General features: G+C 55.4%; 2 protein-coding genes across 6 annotated transcripts; one reads left to right on the top strand and one right to left on the bottom strand.

Annotated features, from left to right (window-relative positions):
* Positions 1-10,650: 10,650 nt before the first annotated feature.
* Positions 10,651-13,473, bottom strand: DRAP1 (DR1 associated protein 1). Of its 2 annotated transcripts, none has more exons than XM_032414228.1 (7): positions 13,187-13,473; positions 12,862-12,934; positions 12,657-12,750; positions 12,245-12,364; positions 12,031-12,145; positions 11,706-11,794; positions 10,651-11,358 (listed from the first exon to the last, which is right to left on the bottom strand). In XM_032414228.1, the coding sequence occupies exons 1-7, from the start codon at positions 13,226-13,228 to the stop codon at positions 11,253-11,255; spliced, it is 639 nt and encodes a 212-aa protein (XP_032270119.1). In that variant the 5' UTR covers positions 13,229-13,473; the 3' UTR covers positions 10,651-11,252. The 2 variants fall into 2 exon arrangements, with proteins under 2 accessions (XP_032270119.1, XP_032270120.1); XM_032414229.1 differs by having other exon boundaries at positions 10,658-11,358; positions 12,031-12,124; positions 13,187-13,469.
* Positions 13,474-13,726: 253 nt separating this feature from the next.
* Positions 13,727-15,969, top strand: CUNH11orf68 (chromosome unknown C11orf68 homolog). Of its 4 annotated transcripts, none has more exons than XM_032413967.1 (2): positions 13,727-13,813; positions 14,548-15,969. In XM_032413967.1, the coding sequence occupies exon 2, from the start codon at positions 14,549-14,551 to the stop codon at positions 15,302-15,304; it is 756 nt and encodes a 251-aa protein (XP_032269858.1). In that variant the 5' UTR covers positions 13,727-13,813; position 14,548; the 3' UTR covers positions 15,305-15,969. The 4 variants fall into 4 exon arrangements, with proteins under 4 accessions (XP_032269858.1, XP_032269856.1, XP_032269857.1 ...); XM_032413965.1 differs by having other exon boundaries at positions 13,748-13,813; positions 14,545-15,969; XM_032413966.1 differs by lacking the exon at positions 13,727-13,813 and adding an exon at positions 13,884-14,265.
* Positions 15,970-19,983: the final 4,014 nt, after the last annotated feature.

Raw genomic sequence — 19,983 nt, 5'->3', positions numbered from 1 at the left:
CCAGAAGAGCCAAACAATCTTGAAAAAGAAGAACAAAGTTGTAGGACTCACATTCTCCAATTTCAAAACTACTATAATCAAGACAGCGTGGTACTAGCATTAGGACAGACATAGAGATCAATGGAATAGAATTGAGAATTCAGAAATAAGAGCACTTACATTGACGGTCAGTTGATTTTAGACAAGGCCATTCAATGGGAAAAGAATAGTCTTTTCAAGAGATGATACTGGGACTGCTGGGTTTTCACATGCAAAAGAGTGAAGTTGGACCCCTACCTTACACCATATATGGAAATTAACTCAAAATTAATCATAGACTTAAATGTAAGAGCTAAAACTATAAAACTCTTGGGGAAAAAAACACAAGAATGACCTTGGATTAGGCAATGGTTTATAACTTAACAGAATTAAAAGCACAAATAACGAAAAGAAAAAAATTAGATTTCATCAAAATTAAAAACTTCTGTGCTTCAAAGGACACCATCAAGGAAGTGAAAAGGCAACCCACAAGATGGGAGACAATATTGGCAAATCATGTATTTGATAGAGGACTTTTGTCCCAAATGTATAAAGAACTCTTAAAATTCAACAATAAAAAAGGCAAATAACCCAATATAAAAATGGGCAAAGCAAGCACACAAAGAAAGAAAAAACAGAAACAGACTCATGAATACAGAGAACAAACTGGTGGTTGCCAGAGGGGAAGGAGATGTAGGGATGAACAAAATAGGCAAAGGGGATTAAGAGGTACAAAGTTCCAGTTATAAAATAATTAAGTCACAAGGATGAAAAGTATAGCACAGGGAGTATCATCAATAATACTGTAATAACGTTGTATGATAACAGATGGTAACTACACTTATCATGGTGAGCATTGCATAATATATAAAATTGTCAATTCACTGTGTAAACCACTGTGTTAACTAATGTAAACCTGAAACTAATATAACATTGTATGTCAACTATACTTCAAGAAAAAAAGCACGTTAAAAAAGGATTTGAACTGGGGCGCCTGGGTGGCTCAGTCGTTAGGCGTCTGCCTTCGGCTCAGGTCATGATCCCAGGGTCCTGGGATCGAGCCCCGCATGGGGCTCCCTGCTTGGCGGGAAGCCTGCTTCTCCCTCTCACACTCCCCCTGTTTGTGTTCCTTCTCTCACTGTCTCTCTGTTAATAAAAATGTTTTAAAAAAGGATTTGAATTGACACTTTTCCAAGAATATATCCAAATAGCCAATAAGCATATGAAAAGATGCTCAGCATCATTCACGACAAGAGAAAAGTAAAAAACAAAAAGTAACAGGTGTCAGGGGGGATTTGGAGAAATTGGCACCTTGTGCTTTGCTGGTGGGAAGGTTAAGAGGGTGCAGCTGCCATGGGAGACAGTATGGTGGTTCCTCGGAAACTCATAGAATTGCCATATGACCCAGATATACCTCGTCTGCACGTATATCCAAAAGAATTGAAAGCAGGGACTGGAATAGATATTTGTACACCCATGTTCATGACAGCATTATTCACAGTAACAAAAGCTGGAAACAACCCAAATGCCCCTCAATGCATGAATGGATAAACAAAATGTGGTGTATACATTAATGGAATATTATTCATCCTTTAAAAAAAGAAATTCTGACACACACCACAGTATGGGTGAACCTTAAAGATATTATGCTAAGCGAAAGAAGCCAGACATATAAGGATAAATATCGTGTGATCCCACTTACATAAGATACCTAGAATAGTCAAAGTCAGAGACAGCGAATAGAACACTGGTTACCAGGGCCTGGGGGTAAGGGAGAAATGGGGAGCTGGTGTTTAATGGGGACAGAGTTTCAATTTGGAAATATGAAATGATTCTGGGTCGCCTGGATGGCTCAGTCGTTGGGTGTCTGCCTTCGGCTCAGGTCATGATCCCAGGGTCCTGGGATCTAGTCCCGCGTCAGGCTCCCTGCTCAGCAAGGAGCCTGCTTCTCCCTCCCCCTCTCCCTCTGCTTGCTGGTCCCCCTGCTCATGCTCTCTCTCTCTGTCAAATAAATAAATACGATCTTAAAAAAAAGAAAGAAAGAAAGAAATGATTCTGGAAATGGATGGTGGTGATGGTCGCACAACACCGTGAAAGTACTTAATGCCACTGAACTGTACCCTTAAAAATGGTTAAAATGATAAATTGTACGTGTATTTTGGTACAATAAAAAAAAAGGAAAGCATGTAAATGGTGTATACACGCCAATTAAAAAGAAGAGGTTGTCAGATTGCATTAAAAATGCAAGACTCAAATTTTTTATTTATTTTTATTTATTTATTAGAGAGAGAGAGAAACAGCATGAGAGGGGAGAGGGTCAGAGGGAGAAGCAGGCTCCCCGCTGAGCTGGGAGCCTGATGCGGGGCTCGATCCCAGGACCCTGGGATCATGACCTGAGCTGAAGGCAGTCGCTTAACCAACTGAGCCACCCAAGAGTCCCTGCAAGATTCAATTGTATTCTGCCTGCAAGAAACCCACTCTAAATGAAAAGACACAGATAGGTTCAAATGGAAAAGGATGGGAAAAGGTATATCATACAAACACTAACCCAAGACCTAAAGGAAGGAGAGGCCACTTTCAGCCAGGCCCCCAGGAGGGCCTCCCGGAGGAGGTGACACTTGAGCTGAGCTTTAAAGGCTTTGTAGTATTAGGGACTGTGAAGGCTAAGAAAGCCCACGTGGTGAAGGCATTGAGTGTGCATGTGTGTGTGGGCATGAGAATGCATGTGTGTGTGTGCATGAGTGTGTGTGTGTGTGATGAGTGGCATACAAAGAGTTAATTACCACACTGGTGGAGGGAGGTGAGCTGGGTTTGACAGTTTAGGTGCGGTGGAGAGTTCACACGTGGCTCCAGACAGAGGGGGCAGGCAGCGCAGAGAACCCAGGAGGCAGAAACAGAACTTGAAGCACTTAGGGGAAGGGGAAAGTGAAACCTGCCCGGGTACCAGGCCACGGGCCACAGCAGAAACTCTGTGGCTGGAGACCCGCAGCATGCCCCTCATTGGAACAAGGAAGGGGGAGAGACTCAGTGGCCAGGGCCGTGCCTCTGAGCGCCTGGAACAGTGAGCCCACACACGCCCTATCTGTCTCCCATCCCCTCTCCCTGCTTTCTTCCCCTTCCTGGGACCTACCACCGAGCCCTTAGGTGTTTGCAATTTTGTTTTTGGTCTGCCAGTTACACCATCCCTAACCAGAATGGAAGCCCCCCTGAGAGCAGGTTGTCTTTTTTTTTTTTTTTTTTTTTTTTTTTGGTATAGAGAAGGAGGTCAGTTTAATAACATAAAACAGAACAAAACGGAAAAAACAGTCACCCAGAAGCCCCTCTTACTGGTCAAGGTACTCATTCCACCCCCAGCTTCTTGCCCCATCATCTGGCGCTTTTACACAGACACAGTCTTATGCTTTTCTAACGAGTGTTATTAGTTACGCCATGATTCAAGATCCCGGGGTGGGGGTCACCATGTACCCAGGTCCCCAGTCACCACCTTGGGAGAAGGATGGAGGACAGAGGAGGGGTGGGTGGAGCCAGTTGAGATCTTCCCAGGACACGTGCCTTCTGCCCAGCGGTTGTCCCAGGCTGACACCCAGGATTTGGGGCAGAGGGACTTGTACACACACCGGGAGACGTCACCCCCTTTCACAGCTCCACTGCGGCGGGAATCCAGGCAGTCCCTAGTTGGGGAAGGGGCTGTCCGAAGGGGCAAGATGAGTAGTTCTTGACTTTGGTCTTGATGTCTTCTGATGCTGAGTCCCAAAGACACCCCTGAAGCAGCTCACAGCTCAGTGTGACCCTCAGCAAAGACACCAGTCAGACCAGAAGCCGCAGGTTGTCAAAGCTTTTGTGTGTTTGGGGCGCCTGGTGGCTCAGTCAGTTGAGTGTCTGCCTTAGGCTCAGGTTTGATCCCGGGGTCCTGGCTCCTTGCTCAGCGGGGAGCCTGCTTCTCCCTCTCCCTACACCCTCCCCCCTGCTCGTGCTCTGTCTCTCTCTCTCTAAGAAGTAAATAAAATAAAATCAGGGGCACCTGGGTGGCTCAGTCGTTAATCATCTGCCTTTGGCTCAGGTCATGATCCCAGGGTCCTGGGATCGAGCCCCACATTGGGCTCCCTGCTCAGCGGGAAGCCTGCTTCTCCCTCTCCCACTCCCCCTGCTTGTGTTCCCTCTGTCGCTGTGTCTCTCTCTGTCAAATAAATAAATAAAATCTTTAAAAAAATAAAATAAAATAAATAATAAAATGGTTTAAAAAAAATCTTTTTTGTGTTCCTCCCCAGAGCCCAGAACAGGGCTTGGCACAGAATAGGGGCTCAGAAATATTTGTTGAGTGAATGAATGATAGAAACATACATGATCCCATAAACACTGCAGGGCCACTGTTTTCCTGTCCTTATGAGACACTGTCTAGGAAGATAAGTGGGTTTAGCCCATTTGGGAAGATAACAATTGGCAAAATCTTCTGTTTTTATTTAAACTTGGGAGCATAGGGCGCCTGGGTGGCTCAGTTGGTTAAGCTACTGCCTTCGGCTCGGGTCATGATCCTGGAGTCCCGGGATAGAGTCCCGCATTGGGCTCCCTGCTCAGCGGGGAGTCTGCTTCTCCCTCTGACCTTCCCCCCTCTCCTGCTCTCTCTCTCATTCTCCCTCTCTCAAATAAATAATAAATAAAATCTTTAAAAAAAATAAACTTGGGAGCATAGACGGGAGCAGCCCATGCTCCTTGGTTTGGGGCACTCCGCGCATCACCAGCGTCCCAAAAAAGCCTCCCTTTGAAATGAGCTTTCCCTTCAGTCCATCCCCAATCCTATTCCAGCATTCCATAGTCCCCCCTCCCTACTCTTGTGTTTGATGCATGCCCTTCCAATCTGCTTTCTAGGCTTTGAGCCCCATTATGCATCAGTGACGGGAGGCACCATTTACTTCACACTCACACTGTGCGGGGCACTTTGCTAAGCACTTAATGCAGCAAACCTCACTTCATCATCACGTGTCCCTGAAGGAGTTGCTACTGTTGTCCCCACTTTATAGATGAGAAAACTGAAGCAGAGAGACCTTCTGTCGGTTGCCGCAGGTCACAGAGTAATTGGCAGAAATACACAAGGATTGTCCTGTTCCTCTGTTTTTAGTTTCCATAAACATGGCTCTGCTGAGGATCTTATGCTGTATTTTTCTGTTTTTCATGCAACACTGTGTTTAAGCCTTGTCCACACTGCTGACACTTAGCCTCTGGTTCTTCAGCACCTCAAACCATCCCAAGGACACATCTATTTGCGAGAGCTTTTACCCAGGAGTGGACCTGCCGATGGGCACGTAGGTGTCAAACTGCCCTTTCAAACATCCTGACTCCCACCAAAAGCATCAGACTTCCATTTACCAGCTCCCTACCAGCTACCCTGTTTATGTGGCTTCCTATTCTCGCCAGTCTGGCAGGTGCCATGTGGGATCTTGGGTTTTCCTTTGCAGCTCTCCGATTACTGGGGTGGGTGCAGAGATCTTAGTCCTCGTTCCATTTTTTTTTTAAATGACATTTAAACATACACATGCACACAAAATAGGAAGGACATGATTTCAGAATAGAGTTCACTCGATGAAAGGAGGTGAGGGTCACCCAACTCCTGCCCCACTCCCCAGCTACAAGGAGTCCCCTGAGGGAGTCCAGAACCCCCCTCTCCTCTCCCAAAGGCTCTGCCCAAGGAGAGGAGGGACCAGGCCCCTGGTGGAGCATCTGGGTTGCAGGAGTCATCCCCCCGCCATTGTGCCCGTGGCCTGGAACAGCAGGAAGTTGGTTCCCTCCATGTCCTGGAGCCAAACCTTTTGCACCTGAGAAAGGATGGCCCTCGGGTGAGAGGAGGCCATTAACTCCCTTTTCCCTGCCTACTGGGCCCCTGGGCCCCCGCACAGGGCAGGTGCGGATCCAAGATCCTCCTGTGCTCCTACCACTATCTTCTTCCCCTTCGGGAAGCTTCTGAGGCCCTGAGAACCTGCCACAAAAACACCCCCCAGCCACGGCTGGCCAAGTGCAGGGCTAGTGGCTCCTAAATCAGGCTCCTGGGTGGTGGCCGAGGTTGTGGGAGCCGGGCGAACCCGTGGGGAAACCTGACAGGATCAAATCGCAATCCTCCAGCACTTTGCCCTCGCTGTCCCTCTGCCTGGAGCCCTCTCCTCAGTTAATGGGCTTTTCTACTCCAATCTCACCTCGGCAGAGTCTCCCCTGAACCCTGTATGGGATGGCTGGGGGCACCCTTCCTGCCCCAGGACTCCCAACTCCTCCCTAATTATGCTTTATTTTCCCCAGGGCACGTACCACCATCTGACACACTATTTGTCTTCCTTATTGTCTCTCTCCCCCGATCAGAGATAAACTCCCAGAACACACATAATCGTCACTACCTAGCAGGCCACGGGTTCCCGATAGATAAAATTGTTATGAGGTTATCATAAAAATGTACATCTTGAATGTGCAGCTTTAATGTATTTTTTTTTAAGATTTTTTTTTATTTATTTATTTGAGAGAGAGAGAGAGAGAGAAACAGCATGAGAGGGGAGAGGGTCAGAGGGAGAAGCAGGCTCCCCGCTGAGCCGGGAGCCCGATGTGGGACTCGATCCCAGGACTCCGGGACCATAACCTGAGCCGAAGGCAGTCGCTTAACCAACTGAGCCACCCAGGGGCCCCAGCTTTAATGTATTTTTATATACAAGCACCACCCAGTTCAAGCGGTGAAACATTTCCAGAGGGCTCCTTTGCGCCCCGTCCCAGCCAGCGCCCACCCCGTGGGAACATCATACCGCCTCCCACTGCCCGCTCCTGAGCGTCATTTGAATGAGTTCGAGCATAGCGTGTAGTCCTGCGTTCGGCTTCTTTTGCTCAACAGAACGTGCACGAGATCCACCCGTGATGTGTGCAACGGTGGTTAGTGCTTTTCTAGGGCTCTCCTATTGCCCAATGTTCTATCATTTCTTTATTCATGCCCTTGCCGCTGGCACTTGGGGTGTCCCTGGCTGGGGGCTATGAACATTCCTGTATGCGTCTGCCGGGGGACACGGGCCTAGAAACGGAATTGTGCGCGTGGGGAAGCGCAGGTCAACAGACTCAAGGAGAAGCTGGCAAACCATTTTCTAAGGTGCTTGCAGCATCTGAGATTCCCACCAGCAGTGTGAGTTCTGGTGCCCCTAGCCTCGTCTCCAGCCCCCCGCGATTGTGCGCTCTGTTTCCGGCTCCCCGGGGGGTGACGGTGGCCTCTCCTCTCCCTGCTGAGTGAGGATGTTGGGTGCTCAAGGAACGTCTGCTGAACGAATCCTCAGGTGTGCTATGGAGGGGGCCTCTCCGCTTGGCAAGGAGGGGTGGGTCCGTACCTTTCACCTGAGGGGAGCAGCGCCTGGTGGCCAGGCTGCCTCAGAAGCCGCTGCCCATTTCACACACTGGTCACACTTACACCCCGGGGTGGAGCCAAGGCTGGGCTGAGGCCTTCAGATGGGACTTGGCCCAAGGCCCCGAGGCCCCCCGATGGAAAAAGAGAAGGAAGGGAGAAAATCATCCTGGCCCAGACAGAGCTCCGCAGATGGAATGTTGACAAGCTGCTGGCTCCTGGTGCCCAGGGGTGCCCGCCGGGCACAGCCATCGTTCCCCTTCCCAGGATGCACCTAGAGGCCCGGTCAGGGGTACTGTCTCCCCGGGGCCCCTGCCCGCACTCAGGAGGCTGCACTCCTAACACTTGGCGAAGGCTGGGTCAGGCCCTTCCCAAAGGCCTGTGAGGTCCTGCGGCAGAACCAGCCAGTCGGTCACTGGTTGGCTAGACCACTTTTCCTAGCCTCCCTCAGGTGGGACCTTGTGACAGGTCCAGTAGGAAGTGAAGAGGCGATGGGGCCACTTCCAGCCCTGGCCCCAAAACACCTCTGTGGGCTATAAGTTTGTCCCTTCCTCACTGGCCTTGAAAGTCATGGGTTGCAAACGGTGGGGCCCCAAGATGGAAGGGGCCTGGGCCCTGAAGTCCCTCTTGGAGAAGCACTGTCACTGATCAGATGAATCCCATTATGAGTCTCACATGAACAAGCAAGAAACATCCGCTGCATGAGAGCCTATGTATTTTGAGTTTAAGTCAGCCCTTTGCCCTAACTAATAACTAATATATACAGTATAGCATATATAACTAACGCAGGGAATCCCTAGCCCCGTTTTACAGATGAGAAAACTGAGACACAGAGAAGCTATAGAACTTGTTCCAGGCTAGCAAATGGAGAAGTCAGGATTTGAACCCAGGGCCCGGTTCCAGAGGTCACGCTCATCAGCCCACCGCGCAGGCCGAAGAAGCAGGCCTAGAACACAGAGACGCAGGCCAGCGGCTCCTGGGTGTCTCCCCCTCACCTGTGTCTCCTCAAGTCTTTTGCCTGGAGGCTGCTCCCAGCACCCTGGCCTCCTTGCCTTCCCCAGTCATCCCAGCCTCATCACTCTGCACCTTCTCAGTTCAGAACCTCACCTCTGGACACAGCCCAGCCCCCGGCTCCAAGGGTCTCTTCCTCTCCCACGCCCACCCACCCATCACACCTGCGTGGCAGGCCCTCGGCTCCGTGGGCCCGGCGCCCACCTTCCCCGGACTGGGGGGGGTGGGGGGGGAAGACTGCCCCTCCTGCTCCTGGGCCGCTGGGGACCGCCTCCCATTCGTGGTCCCCGTCAGCCAGAGCTCTCTCAGTTACGAGTGACCAAAACCCAACTGGCTTCGAGGGGGGGAAATGTTTATTGGCTCACGTGACTAAAAAGTCCAAGGGATACAGGGTTCAGGCAAGCCTGGGTCCCGGGGTCCTCAGAAACGGGTACCTCTGAGGCTCCTGGCTCTCCTGCGCCGACTCCGTTCTCAGTCAGGATCACCCGTCGGGGTGGGAACCGGCTGCCAGCAGCACCCAGCCTACACTGTCAGCTTTGCTACCCCAGGGTGGCCACCGTCACCCTCACCAGGGCTCTCTGCTGCCTCCAGGGCCACGGCAAAGCTAGCCATCTTGTCAAGACCTGTCCCCAACGGTCCCCCCAAAGTCCCAAGGGCTCAGGCGTGTTGGCTGGCCCGCTAGGGTCACAACCCGGCCTCCATCTCTCACTGTGGCCAGAGTATGTAGTGCGATGTCCCCACCCCTCAACCTCAGGGAGTGCGCTCAGCTGCACATACTACAGGTTGAGTAGAAGAGAGATGGTCCCCAACAGACAGCAGGGGCTCTATAACCACGGCAGAGGCAGACAGCACCCAGGTGCCCCTCGGCTCCGGGTGCCCGGGCCCATCCACACCTGCCGCCTGGCCTCCTGCGCCCCAAAGACAGTGTTGCATCAGAACTGAATACCTCAGGGCGCCTGGGTGGCTCAGTTGGTTAAGCGACTGCCTTCAGCTCAGGTCATGATCCTGGAGTCCCGGGATCGAGTCCCGCATCGGGCTCCCTGCTCAGCAGGGAGTCTGCTTCTCCCTCTGAGCCTCCCCGCTCTCATGCTCTCTCTCTCATTCTCTCTCTCTCACATAAATAAATAAAATCTTTAAAAAAAAAAAAGAAACTGAATACCTCAGTGCCCCTGCCAAACCCTGTCATCGTCCCCCGCCTCGCCCTGGTCAGGCTGGGGTCAGCCTCGGGCAAGCGCACGCACTGCATCCGTCGCCCTCCCGTCCTTTGGTCCCCTCCCTCGCTACAGCCTGCCTTTCTGCTATCTTCAAAATCAAAACCCAAAACTCTGTCCTCGTTCTGAGCCACGGCTCTCGTCTCTGCTTCTCAGCCCTGAGCACTGCCTCCCCTCCCCTCAGTTTCTCACCTCCAGCTCCCCATTGTCAACACCCACCAAGCCTTCCCTAAAGCTTGCAAGCTGTTCTGACCCTGACCTCTCCCTCGGGGGGGGGGGGGGGGGGGGGGGGGGCCCCCCCCCCCCCCCTTTGGGGGGCCGGCCCTGCCCCCCCCCCCCCCCCGGGGGGGGGGGGGGGGGGCTGGGAGGTGCTGCTCTTCAGTCTCCTTTGGTGGCCTGCCCAGGCCCTCCCCTCTCTCCCTGGGGCGAGGTCACCTACTCTCAAGGCTCACACATCTGTCTCCGGGCCCCTAACATTCCAGGGCCCATTCTATGCCTCCCCTCGGCAGCTTCTCGGGCACCCGAAACTCACCACAGCCCAACCTGTGACCCTGACACCTAATCTTGCTCTTTCTCTGTGTCCTCCAGCTGGAAAAGGGCCCCTGCCCAAGTCGCTGCAGAAAAGAAAGCTGGCAGTGCGTAAGGGTTCCCTCCCTTCCAGCCCCACAGCCAGTCAGTTCGCGGCACCCTTGAGTCTACTGGTAACACGCACCTCAAGTCTGCCCACGGCCGCCATGTCTCCTGCCCAGCCCCACCAAGCCCCGGCTCCCTGAAGGCACACGTCTGCCTCGGGGGCCCCACGGTTCGAGGGTCTGCTTAGAAATGGGGGCAGACAGGGCGCCTGGGTGGCTCAGTTGGTTGGGCGACTGCCTTCGGCTCGGGTCATGATCCCGGAGTCCCGGGATCGAGTCCCACATCGGGCTCCCTGCTCGGCGGGGAGTCTGCTTCTCCCTTTAACCCTACCCCCTCTTGTGCTCTCTCTCTCTCACTCTCTCTCTCTCAAATAAATAAATAAAAATCTTTAAAAAAAAAAAAAAAAAGAAATGGGGGCAGACTGACCACCAGGGTCACTATCCTGCTCGAAAGCCAATCTTTGAGGCCCTCGATAGTCCCACCTACCTCTGCTCCCACTGCCCCTTTCTACACGCCCTTCATGGCACCAGGCACCAAGCTCTGCAGTTTTCAAGGCCTCTTCCCATTATTTGTCCCATCTGTCCCTTTGTAGCAGTCCAGAGTGGGCAGAAGAGTCTCCACCAGAGAGATAAGAAGCCACTCAAAGAAAAATAGGAACCTCTCCAGGGCCACACAGCACAACGGAACAGGTTGTCCCCCACCATAACCAGGACCTCTGGCTCCGGCCCTACACCACCGCTCTGCCTACCTTCCTCTGTCAGCAGCCCTGCTCCTACCCCGGCAGAACCTTCACTCAGCTGCTGCCCTGCCTGCCACAGCTCCTGGCCTCAGCTCAGCATGGGGAAAGCAGGTGGATGGGTGGGAAGGTGGCCACAGAGCCCTGGACATAGGCTGGGACAGACACCGGTGTTCCCTTTTATTATTAATTTTTTAATAAATTTAAGAACAGCTCTATCTTCTCTCCTCCCCCCAGAGCAACTAAAACCAACTAAAAGGGGGCGTGGCCTGGGGGGCAGAGGGCGCTAGGAGTCATAGTCCTCTTCATCCTCTGCGTCAGGTGCTGAGGGGCCCGGGGGTGCTGGGGGCAGAGGCAGAGTCGAGGTGAAGGGCATGAAGGGTGTCGGGGGGCTGCAGGGCAGAAACAGGAGAGAAAGATCAGGCCCCTCTCCGGTGCCCATTCGTGCCCACTGAGCCCTACCCCACCCCCATGAGCATGGAGCCTGTGGCCCTCTGTACCAAGGGGCAGCCAAGCTCAGTGAAGGGAAGGACCCAGAGCAGGTCACACAGCTCCTGCCCAGGCCCCATCCAATGGGGCTGGGTGCGGGTGGAGGAGGAGACCTTCTGAGAACAGTCTCCTGCCATTAAGCCGTGCTCAGTTCCCCCCCTCCCGTCCCCCAAATCGGCCACAAGGACAAGAAAAACAAGTCAGCCTTGCGGAGTCTGCTAGCCCCCTCTGGTGCCACTGAACTGCTTACCTCTGAAAGTGGGCAGGGGGATGACTGGCCTGGGGTGGGGCCTGTGACGTCTCCTCTTCCCCATCGGTGTCTGTATCGTCAGACTCATCCTGGGAGCAAGACAGGGATCAGAGGAGACAAGAAAAGCATGAGCCCATCACTGTAGAACCTAGACCCCTGGGAGTGGCAGGGACAGGTGACTGAGCTCTATAGCCTGACCTTTATAGCCCCAATTTACAAAAAACCATAGGTGAGGATGGGACCAGGTGTCCAGCCAGCAAGGCCTGGTGGAAGACTGCCTGCTCCACACCATGGGGTAGGGCAGCAGGCTGGGGGCCTCACTCACCTCCTGCTCCGAGTCCGTCCCTGACAGCTTCTTGTCCTTGCTTTTGCTTCCCATCCCACCATTCTTCCGGCCACTGCTTCCTGGCTTCCGGCCCCTTCGGGAAGGTACAGTCCATCTGCCCAGAGATCTCACCACTCCCTGACCACCCCCCAACCACCCCCAGCCCCAGTGGCCTTGGCCTTCCTTGCCTGGACACCTGGCCCTGGCTCCCCACCTGCGGGTACCCTTGTCCCCGTCCATGTGGTTGTCTTCCCCGTCTCCCTGCATGTCCGGCACAGAGGCCACCAGGTCCTTCAAGAAGTCAAACTGCTGCTCCAGCTCAATGCACTGCTTCCTGGAAGGGTGGGGGGAGAAGACAGCATTCAGGTGGGGCCCAGATGTCTGGGCCCTCAGCAAGGGACAGCAAGGGTCTCTGGATGTCAGGAGAATAGAGCCTGGAAAACCTCCACCCCATCTCCACTACTGGACCTTTCTGCCTGGCTAGACCACCCAACCCCTCCTCCCCCAGTTCAAACCCACCAGTGTTTGAGGCATTGCTGGTCTCCCAGCAGCCTCCCACCTCCCCTAAGTGTGTGAACTTCTGGGGCAGGGTCCCGCTGGGCCCAACCAGCTCCCAGGCCACTCACAAGTGGGACGTGGTCATGGTCTTGGCATTTCGGGACTGGGTCACCTGGCAAGCCTTCTTCAACAGCGACTCCAGGAACAGCTCAAGCGCCCGGGCTGAGGAGCGTCAAGGAGAACACGGGTGGGGGATCCCCAGCCTAAACAAGGCGATCCCGGGCTCCCTCCCTACCCCACGTCCCTCAACCTGGCCAGGCCCCGACAGGATACAGATGATGACAGGCACTGCCGCCGCCACCTTCCCAATTTCTTCGTCAGTTTGCATGATCTTCTTGATCCGCGCCTGGGGAGGGGGCAGAAAACTCGGACCCTGTCACCTCCGTCCCAGAAAGGGGTGCTGGGGAGGGCGGACCGAGAGAGGGTATCCCGGGAGAAAGGAGGCGGGGGGCACGGACGCGGGGAGAGCACGGAAGGGGGCGGGGCGTCCGTGCCCCCGAACACCTCGATGCGCCCGACGCCCCCCCCCCCAGCCCGGCTTGGGCCCGAGCCTCCCGAGAGCCCGGCCCGCTCCTCCCAGGCCCGGCCACGTGCTCACCGGCGGGAACCGCGCGTTATACTTTTTCTTCTTGCTCGGCATCTCAGGGCCTCTCTTGCCGCGCCGGGCCCAGCGCCGCCGCCCGCAGCTTCCCGGCCCCCGGGCCTGCTCGCCGCCCGCCTGCCGCGGTTCCCCCGGGTCCTTGTGCCGCCCGCTCCGCCCCCGCCGCTCCCCACGGGGTCCTAGCGCCGCCGGCCCGGACGTCGCTCGCAGGGCCGGAGCGCCCTCCCCTTGGAGCCTCGCTGGCGGTGCGCGTCGCTCCCGGACCGGACCGCCACTCCCGCCGGCCCCCAAGCTTAGGAGAGCGAACGTTAGCCCCGCCCCCGAAGCCCCGCCCCGCCCCGGGTTCCCCGACGGCCCCGCCCCCGAGGTCAGCCCCTCCCCTTGCAGGTCCCGCCCCGCGGCGCGGCCGACCGGCCCGGCGGCCCCGCCCCGTGCTGCGCTTGTCTATAAAGTTGTTGTTGAGACGGCGGGCGCTAAGATGGCGGCGGCGGCAGCCGTGGCGGGGGCGGGGCGCGGCGGCGGCGGCGGCGGTGGCGGCGGCGGCGGCGCAGGCGGCGCAGAGCCCCGGCAGGAGCGGAGCCGGGCGCGGGGCTGGGCCGGCGCCGAGCGCGGCGAAGGCCGGAGGTGACGGCGGGGCTGCGGGAGGGGGCAGGGCAGGGCTGGGCGGGGGCGCGGCTCGGGCTGTGGGCGCTAATGGCGGCGGGCGCGGCTGGCCCGAGGCTGGCGCTCTCGTAGGCTCTAACAAGCCTGCGTTCCAGCCTGGCGCTCTCGTAGGCTCTAACAAGCCTGGGTTCCAGGCCGGCCACCGCGCCATTGGCCTTGGACTGGTCACTGCCCTTTCTGGGCATCAATGTGCTGGTCTTCAAGTGGGCCCGACAGCGCCATCCTCGGAGGTCTGGCCCTACTGGGCCTGCCTCGATGCTGCGCGAACGTGCGCCTCTTTGCCTTCCGTCGTTAAATCCCAGCGCTCGGGATCCTTGCCAGTTATTGTCAGGCCAGGAGGTGTAGCGGGGCTGCTTGCTCCTACACCTGAATTCGCATTTCGGCCTTGTCACTCGTTGCAGGTGTGACCTTGGGTAAGTCACTTCTCTCTGAGCTTCAGTTTTCTGGTCTGTAAATCGGGGAGAGTGGTAATAAGATCAGCAACAACCTTTATGCAACGCTTATTCCACCTCAGGCGTTTAATGCTCAACAGCTCTAGGGGACAGGAACAGTTGTCCGCTGTAAAGATGCAACTGAGGCATGGACGTTAAGTCTTGCCCAAGGCCACCGAGTTTAGCCCATTGGCTGCACCTGGTACGGCCCAGCAAACTGTAGATGTGTCCTGGGCCTGCCCTAACTCCGTTCCTTCACAGCAGGATGGAGCCAGGTGAAGAGATGGAGGAGGAAGACTCCCCAGGCGGCCGTGAGGATGGCTTCACCGCTGAGCACCTGGCCGCAGAGGCCATGGCAGCTGACATGGACCCCTGGCTGGTGTTTGATGCCCGAACCACACCTGCTGCCGAGCTGGATGCCTGGTTGGCCAAGTACCCACCATCCCAAGTTACTCGCTATGGGGACCCTGGCTCGCCCAACTCTGAGCCTGTGGGCTGGATTGCAGCATATGGGCAGGGCTATGTCCCCAACTCGGGTGATGTGCAGGGCCTGCAGGCAGCCTGGGAAGCTCTGCAGACCAGCGGGCGGCCCATCACACCGAGTACCCTGCGCCAGCTGGCCATCACCCATCACGTGCTCTCTGGCAAGTGGCTGATGCACCTGGCGCCTGGCTTCAAGCTGGACCACGCCTGGGCTGGCATTGCTCGGGCCGTGGTCGAGGGCCGGCTTCAGGTGGCCAAGGTGAGCCCACGGGCCAGGGAGGGTGGGCGCCAGGTCATCTGTGTTTACACGGATGACTTTACGGACCGCTTGGGTGTACTGGAGGCAGATGCTGCCATCCGTGCGGCAGGCATTAAGTGCCTGCTCACCTACAAGCCTGACGTCTACACCTACCTGGGCATCTACCGGGCCAACCGCTGGCACCTCTGCCCCACTCTCTATGAGAGTCGTTTTCAGCTGGGGGGCAGTACCCGCGGCTCCCGTGTGCTGGACCGCGCCAACAATGTGGAGCTAACCTAGTGTGGCCAAGGGGGGGAGACCACCTTCTGCCCCTTTCCCCCCCGCTCCCTACTAGGGATGGATCCTCCCATCTTCCTCCTCTTTGTCCCAAGGAGTTTGAGCCCCCTAGCTCTGAGGACTACGCCAATCGGGAACTGCCTGCATCTTCGATCCCTTTGAACTCTTGCCCTCCGTTCAGGGCTGACTCAAGTCCCCACCAGCTGGAGGCTCTGGCTCCCTGAGGGCCGGACCCTCAGCCTCTCTCTTCACTGCTGCTCCCCTCTGTCATCCAGGACCACAGGCTGGGTACAGATTCCCAGGGGGAGAGCCTTCCTTGGCCGCCCTCATCCCCAGCTGTACCTCCCTCTCCTCCTGAATCCTTTCCTTCTCCTCCCTCACAAGAGAGAAAAATTAGTGCTTCCAGTCCCTCTTGGAGCCTTCAGTCCAAGGGGCAAAGGCCCTGCAGGCCTAAGCATGCTATTTTGTTGGGGGGGAGGGGGTGATTGTACCCACTCAGCCCTTGGCAGAGAGAAGGGGTGCCAGGGCCATGGACACGGGGCCCGCCCCTCCCTGCCGCCTCATCCAGCCTGCACCACCTTCCTTCCTGCCTTTACTACCGTGATATGTGCCTGCCCCTGGCATTTCAATAAAACCCAGCTTGGGTGTGTGTCTTGAGTGTTTTTTAAAATACTGGTTACCTGCTTTGGTTGCTGGGGAGAGGCAGGGCCAGGAGAGACTGCTTCTCTGCCCTAAGTGGGTACCCCTAACTGCCCCCAGTAATAAGATTCACCTCATTGCCAAGGCTGGGAACCTCTCTGAGAGCCTCTGCAAAGCCAGTCCTGCTTCTCCTCCATCCCAGGAATCAGAATCAGTTTCTCAGTGGTTTCCCATAAATCTAGGGGCTTGACCCAGCAAAGTCTGAGCACAGGGTGTATTTGTGTCAGTTAGAGAAAGGTACCCTCTTGCTCCTGGCATTTCTAGGTTAGGGAATATGGTCTGGTGAGCAGAGGATGGGCTAGACTTCGGCCGCCTGGGTTGGACATCCTTACGCAGTAAACAACCTGCACAACCATAAGGAACTCTGGAAGCGCTCTCCTTTAGACTCACTTCTCCCGCCCTGACTGTCCTGGGCCACTGGACAGTTTGCATAGCACTTCCATATGTCTTAAATTTAAGTCTCACAACCTGCTTTGGAGATGTTGGTCCCATTGTGTGGTCAAGGAAATAGAAGCCAAGAGGGAAAAGGAGTACTCTCAGGGTCATGCAGTGAGTTGGGCAGAGTGGGACTTAACACCCTGGCCCCTGCCTCCTCCTCAGACTGTTATCCAGGGCCTCACCCACCATGAGTTCTTCACAACCCACAAGGCACATTCACTCACACGATGTGGGCAGCACCACTCAGCTGAGGCTACTGTAATCTGGGAGTCTGGCTCCAACATCCCCCAACCCTGTGCCTGGCCCGGGCCTTGATTGGAGGCCAGGGTTTCTGGCAAGGAGCCCCTTGGGACGCTGCTCTCGTGCCGTGCCGGGGCTGACTCAGCCTCCAGCCGCCTCACCAAATTGGAATTTGGAGCAGGGGAGCGGAGATGCCACTGGGCTGACTGGGTGGAAATGGGTGAGTCATGAGATGCTGGCTCAGCCCCCTCCCCAGCTTCCTCCTCACCCCAAGCTTCCCCAGGGCTGAGTTCCCTGGGAAGTCCCAGAGCTAGGTGGTCTCTGACTTGGAGCCCATTGCCCTGTCTCCCTCAGACAAGCAATGCTTTGCACTTGACCAAATTGGGCCAAGGCTTGGGGGGATCCTGCCAGGCCCTGATGGGTCCCGCAAAGCAGCCCAGGTGGTATCACCAGCACCTGATTCTCCTTTCCTGACAAAGCATTTCACCCACTTCCCTCTCTCTTCCATCCTCATGGCCCTGCCTTAGCCCATTCCTCACTCTCACACCACTGCAGCTTGCCTCCTCTGCCTCATTGCCTCCCAGCGACCCCATCTCTCCCCCTCCAGCCAGCTCTCCTGCAGAGCTACCCGTGCCCCTCTCCTCCTCAAAACCCTTCCGTTGGGGCGCCTGGGTGGCTCAGTTGTTTCAGCGGCTACCTTTGGCTCAGGTCATGATCCCAGGGTCCTGGGATAGAGACCTGCATCAGGGCTCTCTCTTCAGTGGGGAACCTGCTTCTCCCTCTCCCTCTGTCTGCTGCTTCCCCTGCTTGTACTCTTTCTCTCTCTGTCGAATAAATAAATAAAATCTTTAAAAAAAAAAACCCTTCCGTGGTTCCCTGTAGCCTGCAATATAGAGTCCACTCTCTTGAGGCAGCCATGACCCTAGACCCCTGCCAAGCCCCAGCTTCCCTCAGGTGCCCCTTCCTGCCTGTGCTCATCCCACTGGAGCCAACTGGCACTTCCTTCACCCCTTGCCATGCAGCCCTGGGCCTCAGGACGTTCCTTCTGCTTGAACACCTGTCATTCAGCAAGGATCGGGAGGTTACTTCTATAATTACTCGATTGATGCCTATCTCTCGCTGGTCCCTGAGCCATATGCCCAGACTGTGGGGCTTAGTGAAAGCAAGAACAACATCTAAATCTCAGCCCTGTCCCCAGAGCCTAGCACAGTGCTTGGCCAGAGCAATCTCTCCATAAATTAACTAAAATCCAAATCCAAATTTCAATCCAAATCCAGTCCCTACCTGTTCCTCTGGACTCCTCTCCTTCATTCTCTGCTTCACCCTTCATGTTCCAGAAGCGTGAGCTGCCTGTTGTTTTCTTGCAGGCATGCTGGCCTTTCTCACTTTTGTGTCTTGCTCATGCTGTCACCTCCATTTGGTGTGCCTGACCCTCACATGCTTTCCTGGCTGAACACATGTCACACCTACCAGCCCATCCTCCCAGAGATTTGTCATTCCCCATTCATCCACACCCCAAGCTCCCATAACACCCACCCCGCTGTGGCTCTCATCTGTGTGTCTGGGGCCCCCCCGCAAGGACAGTGGCTCCACTTTATCCTGCAGGGTGTCTTCAGGGTCCAGCATAGGACCTGGCCTAGCACAAGTGCCAAATAAACATTATTGAATAAATGAGTGATTGAATGAAAGTCACTCTCTGTCTCCGGGCCTGTTTCCTCATTCTGTTCATAACAAGAGCGAGGGCACTGTGCTGAGTGTTTCCCTCCATCATCTCATCAAAGTCTCACCTGGCTCTGTTATTATTGCTGTTTTGCAGAAAAGGAAACGGAGGCCCAAAGAGGTTCAGTAATTGGTTCCAGGTTACAAAGCCGTAAGTGACAGAGCCAAGATTTGAATCCAGGTCATCCAACCACAGAGCGCCTGACGGCATTGTTGAGCCCCGCACTATAGGAAAGTGCTGTTGGGGGTGCCTGGGTGGCTCAGATGGTTAAGAGTCTGCCTTTGGCTCAGGTCATGATCCCAAGGTCCTGGGATCGAGTCGCGCATCGGGCTCCCTGCTCAGTGGGGAGCCTGCTTCTCCCTCTGCCTCTCTCTCTCTCTGTCTCTTATGAATAAATAAAATCTTTAAAAAAAAAAAAAAAAAAAGGAAAGTGCTCTTGGAGTGAGGAGCTGCAATGATAAATAAGCCCCATCAAGGACTTAGGACCTGACTTGTAAACTACACAGGTTAGGTCCTCAGAACTGCCGGAGAGGACAGACTGGGCCAAGACTAAGATTCCCATTTTACTGATGGAGAAACTGAGGCCCAGAGAGTACAGTGACTAAGCCTACCTGGGCAGGAAGGATCTCCCAGGCCTATGGTAAAGACTGCTTCCCTACCAGGCCAGGGACTCCCCAGGATCCACCCCCTCAGGCTGGCAGGGGATTCTTCCCTGTTTGGAGTAAGGAAACAGCCCAGGCCCAGGGTGGGCTAGGCTGAGTAAACTTGGACAAGCCCCTATGCTCAGCCCTCTTTTATAAAACCACATAAAGGATGACTGAGGCCAGGGAAAGGAGACCCCACACACACAATCTACCTCCTCCCACTCACATGTCCTGTGTACCCCAAACCCCAGGGAGGAGGCTCTAGAGGGGCTGGCTGGGGAATGGGGAGAATATCTACCTGACCCCTGATCTCAGCTGGGGCTAGGGGGCTGAGCCAGAGAAGACAGGAAACAGCTGAGTTGGGAGAAAGTTTTAGCCAGGGCTTTGGTGAGGTTTGGGGGATTTTCCCAGCAGGGCAACTGCACCCCACTCCCGCCCACTGGGAGGGGCCCTGGCAGGGACAAGGCTTGGGTCACACAGCTGATTCATCCAGGGAGGGAAACTCCCCACTTCTCTGACGCGCATCCCCCAGACACTGAGGGGGTAACCTGAGGGCACACAGCCCAGAGACCCACTGAACCCATTTTCCCTTCATTATTGGCTTCCCACCAGGGCATGAAAACCCCCCGGCTGGACAGAGGGACAGAGTCAGGCAGTGGGGCAGGGTATGGGGCAGCTTCCCAGGGAATGACCTCAGAGACTGGAACCAAAGCAATGGCCACATAAGGGGTGCCCTGGCCCCCTCCCCTCACCCATTTGTTTAGTTGAGGACACTGGGGGTCAGATAGTAAGAGCGAACGGGCACATGACCTAGTCGGTACCTGGTACTCCTCCAAGCAGTTTGCATGCATTAATGCATTTTGGTCCTCACAGCCCTCATTTTACTGAGGAAGGAATTGCAGACAGAAGAGGTAAAGTAACTTGGCCATGGTCAAGGCTAG

This window comes from Phoca vitulina, unplaced genomic scaffold (genome assembly GCF_004348235.1).
Source record: "Phoca vitulina isolate PV1807 unplaced genomic scaffold, GSC_HSeal_1.0 scaffold16, whole genome shotgun sequence".
NCBI lineage: Eukaryota > Metazoa > Chordata > Mammalia > Carnivora > Phocidae > Phoca > Phoca vitulina.
The sequence above is the reverse complement of the archived record's forward strand: the minus strand, read 5'-3'. Positions and strand labels throughout refer to the sequence as shown.